The following is a 9,376-nucleotide window of genomic DNA, read 5'->3' as shown; positions in this document are numbered from 1 at the left end:
TCGAAGTCGTTGTAAAAAATCACACTTCCCCGAAGCAGAGAATCTGCAGAGCAAGGTACAGGGAAGGTAGACGAAGGGCGTAAAAGTGCAGCTGCAGCGCAGTGGCAGCGCAGCGCTAAGGTCGGGAACCACCGCTCTTGTCACGTAAACCTCAAGAATCCAAGAGCGCGTGCGTGTTCACTATAGCAACGGCGCAGACTCAGTTCTGGCGTGGGCGTTCTGGGAGTTGTAGTTTTCCAAGATTTGCAGTACAGGAAGACCGATCGCGGACATCCTCTCACACCGTGCGGGCACGGGGGTGTCTGCACGTCCAGTGGAGGGGGCCGGCGTGTCAACAGTGAACAGCATCTGTAATAGAAGTCTGCAAGGCTGGCGGGACTCCTAGTAAATTCCTGAGGAATTTGGGAAGCTTTCATCAGAAAACGCTCTGTAAATGACCTGGACGGATTAGGCATTCGCCAGGGAGACAGTAGGAAGGTGGCAGCGAGCGGGTGGGACCATTCCAGGCAGAAGAAACTATTCCTACAGAGTTTGGAAGAGCAATTCTAGATGGCCGAGAACACGAGGAGGCTGACTAAGCAATTGTATCCGAGGATTTAGAAATGGGAAGAAATCAGATCATGAGGGGTTTTGAATGCCAAACCCAGTAATTTGAACCTTTTCTTGAATACACTGACACCTGACACACAACCCAAGCAGTATGAATAACCCCCTCCTTTGTGTTTTCCCTTGTTTTGTTCATATTTCTGTTTTATCACTTGCTATGGTATTCTGTGCCCTAGTCCGAAGAGCGCGACAAGGGCCGTGGCATAAGATAAAAGCTCAGGAAGTATTTTGGTTTTGGGGGTTTTTTTTGGTTTGTTTTTTTTCAGGAAGTGTTTTTTGAATGATCAGTTTTGAGTTTTAGAAAAGCAACTGGCAGCAGTAGGGAGAGTGGGTAAGAAGGGAGCAAGGCTGGATGTAAAAAGCCATCAGAGTAATTGCTTTGCCTACCTTCAGATTTCCCTCTATCCAAGGGTTGAAATCTAGCACGTCAAAATACATTTCCAATGTGGGTCTTGTTTGGCCAACACTTGGAAAAAAAAAACACAAAAACCTAGTTGCCCGCATTTTAAAAGTGGTAGTTTTCACATTTAAACAATAACAAAAGATTTCTGGCTTCTCTTGAAAAACTTGGGAGATTCGACAATTTGGGGGCCCTGATTTTCTCAACAGCTATAGGATAGAGCTGAGTAGCTGCCGCCGCCTTCAGACAGGACATATCCTCTCCAGTTTGTCACATTCCACACGACTCCTTCCATCAAACTCGGGCCAAATGCCAGCTGCCATTTATTATGGTGCTTGCTTTTATTTCCTTATAGTGAACCCTGTTGGGCCTTGGAGGCATTTGAGTCACCCATCTTTGAACTAATCTATCCTGCCTGGTATCTGAGGAGTGATACAATGAAATTAGTATTTTAGAAACATTATTCAGTGAAAAACAGATTAAACTGAGGGAGCTGTGAGGCAGAAGGAAGAAATAAATGAGAAACCTGTTGAAGGAATATTTGAGAGAACGTGGCCAGTAATTAAAGATTGGATGAAAGATGAGGACAAGGCAAAATACAACTTCAGAGTTTCCTGCCTGAATGATTGGGAAGATGATATCACCAATTTAAACAAGAGAAATGGAAGAAGTGGGAAGGGAGTTGGCAATCAATATCTTGCTATCTCTACTATTTTGTGGGCAAGGGCTGGCCACGAATTACCAGTTCCATAATTTTCCAGTACTCTGCTGGACATGCATTAAGTGTTCAGGAAATTCTACCTGAACTGAAACTCTGATCCCAGTTGGGAGGTATATATATCTGATGGGCTGGGGGGAGCAGAGGGAGGATTGGAATGCTTGAAAGAAACCAATTAAGCTGTGGGACCTTAGGAATTCTCTCCAGAGTGGGTGATCCTAGGGCTTGGAGGCAGTTCACGCATTCTGGGGAAGAACTCATGCAAAAGTCCTGAAGCAGAGCAAGAATGTGACGCACAGAAATGGAGATGGGGTGGAAATGGTGTCCTTCCAGGGGAAAGGGGGGAAAAAATCAGAGACTGGCTGGCAGGACTTTTCCAAGAATACAGTGGAACAGCAAGTTCTTGGATGGGGAAGAATAGGCAGAGGATTTTGGACAATGAGGCTGGGGAGGATGGAAGACTTCTTTAAACGTTTCTGAGAGCACATCATTTAAAAGGAGAATAAATTTTCAGCCCAAACCCCAAATAAATATTTATATTTTATGTTACTAATATGTACAACTGCAGTCATGTTACATACTTCATAAACACTTACACCAAAAAATAAAAATTAAAGGGGCACCTGGCTGCCTCAGTCCCTGGACCATTGCAACTCTTGATCTCAGGGTCTTGAGTTCCAGTCCTATGTTGGGTGCAGAGTTTACTTAATAAAAAAAATATTTTAAAATAGAAATTAAAAGAGATTAGATAAAAAATATAAGTATTCGAGTAAATTTTCTTTCTTCACACCCAGTATATGTCACACACGCCACTTCGGAGGCCGTGCTGTAATCAAAGGGAGCCACTGGATGTTCTGAAACAGAGGAGCGGCATGGTCTCTGTTGACTTTCTCGAATCTGCAAGCTTTAGAGGCAGAGATATCAAAGAACTGTAACTGCCTTGGAAAGCAGGGCTTTCCACGTGCCAGGAACCGCCTCGGTGTTTTACGCTTAACTCATTTAATCCCCAAAGCTGTAGGTACTCAAGCTGACAAAACTGAGGCATAGTGAGATTAAGACACTTTCTCAGGGTCATACTGAAGTGACGGCGCCAGAATTGGAACCCACCCAGCGTAGGTCCACAGCCCATGAGCTTAACCACTACTGGCAGAGGTGGAGGTGGGGAAGGCACTACTTTTTCTCTCTTATCGCCCGGATCAAGCCCCTCACCAATCCGAGCTGTCGTAAGAGTGCTAGGCACAATGCGAGCAGGCGGCAGAAACTCACAGAGGGGCCGCATCTAAGGGAGTCATCTAGAACTCAGTTTATTTACAAGTCCGTAACCTCAAGAGGCTGATGTCGACGATGCGCAAGCGCAGACCGAGGGGCTTGGTTTCTATGGTTTCCGGGTGCGACAGCAGAGGGAAGGTCGGGTCTCGCCGTCGTGCTGCAAGCGTCGCACTGCGGGCGTCCTTTGCGGCAGGCCTCTGCGTCGCTCGCAGATCCTCCAGAAGCGGCGGCCAGGGGGGAGACAAGGGCACCGCGGCGCGACGGTAGGGGCTGCGTTTGTCCGCGGGTAGATCCTTCCGAGATTTCTTTAACGAATTTTCTCTTGCTTTCCTGGGTGTCCGTTTTTCCAGGCCCGAACTCTGGGCATGTTTTCTGCGTTCCCAGGCCCCTGCGCCCACAGCCAATGTCACTGATCGCGCCTCTCTCGGCTGTGTCCAGGTTAACTTAGCTTTCTGCTGGACTAATGCTTTGGCCTTCTGTTTCTTAACCTGAGGTCCACCCACCTTATACTGGCTTTCAAGGCGCTGAGTGATTGCGGCCCCGCCAGCCTCCAGCTCCTTTCGTTCTTCATCCCGACATGCACTCTGCGCTCCAGCCGGATCTGGGTGCTCAGTGTCCCGCAGACATACCCAGTACCTCCGGCTGTGATTCGTGCTGTGCTTTACTGGAATACTCTGCCCACTGACCTTCACTTGGCAAACTGAACCCTTCTTAAAGGCATTTTCAGATCTTCTGGGCAGAGTTGGTGCTTACTCCTTCGAGCTACACCCCCTGTGCGTTGGGTTCCCGGTTCCTTGTGTGTCTCCATTCTAGTGCTTACGTTGCAGCTGCTGCTTTTCCCCCATTCCAGTGCCTGGAACGTTATTACTCAGTAAACGAAAGAATGGGTAGAAAATATAAAAATTAAGTTCACCTGTGAATCTACCACTCATACGTGACTTTGACATTTTTTGTGATTCCCTCCAGCCTTTTTTTGCAATTTTTCTTTGACATTGTAGACCCTTGTTTTTAAATTTAACATTAAAATATAAGTACCATGTATATTATCTATCATATTCTACTAGGTAGGTACCGGATTAAATTATCCATTTCCCTAATGTTGCACACTTAAGTTGTTTGAAATTCTCCCCCCCGCCCCTAACAATTACTGAGCCCCTGCCGGGTCCCTGCCCTCACAGCACTCATTGTTCAGTAAGGGAGACATTCAAGTTAACAGTCCATTACAGGGGCATGCAAAGTACTCGTACGGGAAGTTGAGATGCTGTGAGAACATAGAGGAGGAAAACCAGATTCAGGATGCATTCACAGGAGAAGTGTCATCTGAGTTGATATGAATAGAAAAATGTAAAGAAATGTTTTTGTGCTTGTGCGTTTTTGTTCTTTTCAGTTATTTCTTCAGATCTATCTCAAAGAATTGGGATTGAGTCAAGGCATAAACACTGACTTTTGATTAAAACGACCTTACAAAAAATGACCTTCTCAATACAGAGATGACTTTTATGCATTGTTTTTTAGTTCTGGTGGTTTTTTCCCCCTTGGGTTTTGTGAAAACACAGGTATTGCTAATCTACCATAAACTGGAGGAACCTGTCAAATGAAAAAATTTAATGAGACTATATTGGGAGAATAGCATAAAATACCTTTCTAGAGAGATGCTTATAAATGTCTCATTTTTCTTAGAAATTTCTCATTTGATTGCACTTTTATGGCATTATTTATTTTTTTATCTTCCATTTCAGCCATGCCTTTCTTTGATGTGCAGAAAAGGCTGGGCCTTAACTTAGATCATTGGATGACAATCCAAACTGCTGAGCAGCCTCACAAGATTCCAGGTCGATGCCATGCTTTTGAAAAAGAATGGATAGAATGTGCGCATGGAATTGGTGGTACCCGTGCAGAGAAAGAGTGCAAGATAGAATTTGACGATTTCGTAGAATGTCTGCTTCGGCAGAAAACGGTGAGGAGTGACGGAGACGGGAGCTCAATTATTTCCTTGTGTCTTTGGGTCTGCTTTCAAGTGTTTTTAACTGGTCATTGGCAATGGCTTGCCCGATGTGAATGGGCAAAACTGTTGTGGTGAAACACTCTCTCTACATAGGTTGCATGTCAAGGAAGTTAAATCCCTTCAGATCTGAGAAGGGTCTATTGTTCCTCAGTGTTCTTCCTTATCTTCTGACATGTTTTCCTTAGCGTTGCACCCTGCTGTAGCCACCAGATTAGAAATCGCATGTGTTTGTGTATTCCCATTTTTGCAGTAGGCTATAAAGCAGAAGTTACCAACCAGCTTTGGGTGTTTGTCCTTGAATGTCTCTGGGTGAAAGTGTTCCAGATTCATCGAACCCTCATTGGAGAGGTGGTGAAAACACTATTACACTGAGCCTGGTATAACAGTCTCTGGATTAATTTCTACTCTGGGGAAAATGGAGGTGTTAAGGAAATTATTTTAGGTGAGCCTGGCCGATGAGGCAGGGGAAGAAGGATGTTAGCAGCATGATGTCTTCCTCCTCGAGAGTTGAATGAGTTACGTAACATGTGGACTGTATTCTCCCTTAGAGAACAAATCTTTGGGTGTTGGCTGTTATTTTGCCTGTTTCTCTGCTCCATATATAACAAATAGAAATGTTTTTATTACTCCCAACTCCTTGGAGTTCAGGAAGGCAATTTAAATTTTTAAATTTATCAGTTATTTGTATCAAAATTTGTAAGTTTCTTATCTTTTAACATTTGCTATTGGCATGTGGGTAAAGTGAAGCCAAACTTGGAAGGAATTAGCGGGTATCAGGTAGTAATTTTGTATTGATCTCTGCAGGAATATTGATCATTAAGTGAGTAATATTGTAGTATTACTGAGGGACAGTGAGTGGGTCATGGTTAGCCACCTACCAGCTATTTAGTTCACTATATGTCTTAACTTCTCTTCTTGTGGGCCCCAGTTACTCATTACTCAGGTTAAGACTACTCTTCATGCAAAATTTACACCAAAAGGAGGCAGTGTGGTGAGGCGGAAGGAACACTGGATTGGGAGTTAAGAGGGCTGGTTTTGTTGTTGGTTTGTTTGTTTTGTTCTCTTAAGACTTTATTTTTAAATAATCCCTACCCAACATGGGGCTCGAACCCACAACTTGGAAATCAAGAGCCACACGCTCCATTGACTAAGCCAGCCTGGTGACTCGCAGAGAGCTGGGTTTTAATGCTGGTTCTGCCACCACCGGTTTTGTGACTTTGGGCAAGTCACTTCCCTTTTTGGTCTCAGTTTCCTTATCCGGAGATATCCAAGAGTTGCTCTCAGGTCACTTCCTCATCCTGTGAATTTGTAAACAGGTCTGTTACTGTTTTAGAGGTCACCCTGAATAACTAGATACTTAGCTCTAGGTGAAGAAGCTAATGAATCAGGGAATTAGAATCAAGCACTGTTCTAAGTTCTTAGCTTGTAATAGTGGATTTATTTCACACAATAATCCTGGGAGATGCTTTACTAGAATTTTTCCGATATACAATTAAAAACTTGGGGCAAGACAAAAAAAAATCAAGGCCATTGCCTAAGGTCATATTGCCAGAAAGCGGTGGAACTGGGATTTGAACCTGGCAGTGCAGCTGCAGGGCCTGAACTTCTATCTACAGCACTAGGAGGTGTTAGACTTCAGAGACAGATTCGGCATTAGGTGTCGGATTAGCTCGATCAGGACTAGTCCTCTGTTGGGAGATTCTTTATTTTTGGTTTTTAATTTTTGGGATGAGATTCTTTAATAGAGAAATGTTTAAGAGTGCAGTCTTTTATATTAACAATACTGGAATTTTTAAAAATGCAATCTTTTAAAAATGGCTAATGTTTCTATCATAATTTAGGACACCTAGAGGTTTTTCCACTGAAGTTACATCCTGACTGATTCTTTAAGGTTGATGGGATCTTTTACTAAATATACTGACTCTTCATGCCTTTGTGAAAACTTACTCACCAAACAAAGAAATATTCACTGAAGCACCTATTACGTCAGGAGCTATTGTAGGTGCCAGGAATATACGTAAGAAAACAGCAAGAAGTCCCTACCCTAGCGGAGCTTATATTTGGGTAAGGGGGTGTCAAAATTAACAAACAAGTTAAAGTGTGTTAGGTGTTGGTAATTGCAGCAGGGAAGATAAAGATACAAGGCGCTGTGCGTGGGAGCTGAGTGGATGCTCTTTCTCTCTCTCTCTCTCTCTTAAAGAGAGTGGTCAGAGAAGAGCTCAGCACTAGAAGACATTTGAGCAGAGACTTAAAGTGAGCCATGTGGATGTGAGAGAAGAATGTTCTGGTTATAGGAAAGAGCAAGTGCAAAGGTCCCTGAGCTAGAGCGGACAGAATGAGGGAAAATACTAAGACATATAGTCAGAGGTAGGCCTGGTAAGTCATAAGGAAGGATTCAGGTTTTTTTCTCGGTAAGATGGGAAGCCATTGGGTTTTGGGCAGAGGAATAATGCAGTCAGGATTAGGGCGTGTATTTTGTGTGTCACAAAACCTGTGTGAATTACAGCTTTCCTATAATCTTGTATAGCATGGCTTTCTGTGGTTGGGAAACACCAGTGTCCTACCTGAGAGGAGGAGGCAGAACTCAGGGCTCAGTAGTGACAGTAGCTGAGCACATACCAGGTCTTTATTTTGGTGTGGTGAAGAGAAACCTCATATTGGCTGTTTCTGCTTCCTTCATACCCAGTGAGCAGTCACCAGCAGCAGTGCCAATTTCACAGAGAGGTCAGGACTCTATCAGCTGTGAGACTGTCTTATCTTTTAATATTGTAAGGATTTAAGTATGCACAAGTATGCCTCTTAAAGGTTTTTGATCTATGTTTTGTTACTGTTTTTGTAAATAGCTGTATTCCTGTATATAACAGGAACATTTTAGTTACTATTTTTAAAGGAGATCTTATGCATGCCAGAAATTCGTTAAAGGCTTGGGAAGTGATTTCAAGTTACTTCTTTAAAGAAGGATTTCATCTCAGAGGACCTCTAGGATGAAAAGCTTCCATAGTTTAAAAATGAAGCCAGTTTTCATTCTGTTTCTCTAGCCCTCAAGTTTATGGTACATATTTCCCCCTAGTTTAAATACTTCTTTCCTTTGACAGATGAAACGTCTGAGTGACATCAGGAGGCAGCGGGATAAACTAATAAAGGAAGGGAAGTACACACCTCCGCCTCACCACTTGGGCAAGGAGGATCCTAGGCCCTGAGCAGAGCTGCTGCTGATGGCTGGAAGCCGATTTTCATGTTCTCTCTTCTCCCCTGGAAAGTTCATTTACTGAAAACCTCTTTGTGAAAGTGTCTAAAAATAAAGGATTGCTCTATCCTATTTATTCTATTTTCTCTTGGATCATACTTTTTTTTTTTTTTTTTTGAAGATTTTATTTATTTATTTGACAGAGAGACAGTGAGAGAGGGAACACAAGCAGGGGGAGTGGGAGAGGAAGAAGCAGCCTCCCAGCGGAGGAGCCTGATGTGGGGCTCGATCTCAGAGCACCGGGATCATGCCATGAGCTGAAGGCAGACACTTAATGACTGAGCCACCCAGGCGCCCCATTGATCATACTTTTCTATAATGAGATTGCAACCTTTTTTTTAGATATGGAAAAATACCTTTACCTATGTCTTAAAAAATAGCATGTAGGTAGTAATAAGCAGGATTTAATGACACTTACTATGTATCAGGTACTTTAAATATGTTAACTCGTTTAAGAACTTGCAGTATTCTTTACTGCTTTCTTTCTGGTTTATTTTCCATAAAACACAGACTTGGGCTGGGAAGGGGAGGCAGTAGAGAGAGTGGTTGTGTAAATTCAGATAATTTTTTTTTTTTTAAGATTTTTTTTTACTTATTTATTTCACAGAGACAGACAGCCAGCAAGAGAGGGAACACAAGCAGGGGGAGTGGGAGAGGAAGAAGCAGGCTCCCAGCGGAGGAGCCTGATGTGGGACTCGATCCCGGAATGCCGGGATCACGCCCTGAGCCGAAGGCAGACGCCCAACGACTGCGCTACCCAGGCGCCCCTGTTTTGTTTTTTTTTTTTAATTTATTTTCAGATAATTTTGAAGAAGCAATCCCATTGCTTCAATTTGCTATCTTATATCAGTGGCATATTAGTACTTCAAATGACATATTTAGGAATGGGGTTTTTTTGTTTTTTAAGATTTTATTCATTTATTTGTCAGAACACAAGCAGGGGGAGCGGCAGGCAGAGGGAGAAGCAGGCTCCCCACTGAGCAAGGAGCCCTATGTGGGACTCGATCCCAGGACCCTGGGATCATGACCTGAGCTGAAGGCAGATGCTTAACTGACAGAGCCACCCAGATGTCCCTAGGAATGTTTGTTTGTGGTTTGTTTTTTTCAAGATTTTATTTATTTATTTGAGAC

General features: G+C 43.4%; 1 protein-coding gene across 1 annotated transcript; it reads left to right on the top strand.

Annotated features, from left to right (window-relative positions):
- The first annotated feature begins 3,137 nt into the window (after positions 1–3,137).
- NDUFS5 (NADH:ubiquinone oxidoreductase subunit S5) lies at positions 3,138–8,321 on the top strand. Its single transcript, XM_045771938.2, has 3 exons — positions 3,138–3,256; positions 4,733–4,950; positions 8,094–8,321. Exons 2-3 carry the CDS (start codon positions 4,735–4,737, stop codon positions 8,196–8,198), a joined length of 321 nt encoding a protein of 106 aa, XP_045627894.1. The 5' UTR covers positions 3,138–3,256; positions 4,733–4,734; the 3' UTR covers positions 8,199–8,321.
- Positions 8,322–9,376: the final 1,055 nt, after the last annotated feature.

This window comes from Ursus americanus, chromosome 33, assembly GCF_024610735.1.
Source record: "Ursus americanus isolate L20-20 chromosome 33, mUrsAme1.1.p, whole genome shotgun sequence".
NCBI classification, from domain to species: Eukaryota; Metazoa; Chordata; class Mammalia; order Carnivora; family Ursidae; genus Ursus; species Ursus americanus.
This window is presented reverse-complemented; position numbering and strand designations above follow the sequence as displayed.

Bases quoted from the DNA above. Each gene is read 5' to 3' on its own strand.
- NDUFS5 (XM_045771938.2), top strand. From the start codon at position 4,735: ATGCCTTTCTTTGATGTGCAGAAAAGGCTGGGCCTTAACTTAGATCAT. The intron at 4,951-8,093 runs GTGAGGAGTGAC...TTCCTTTGACAG, and splicing joins GTCTGCTTCGGCAGAAAACG to ATGAAACGTCTGAGTGACAT.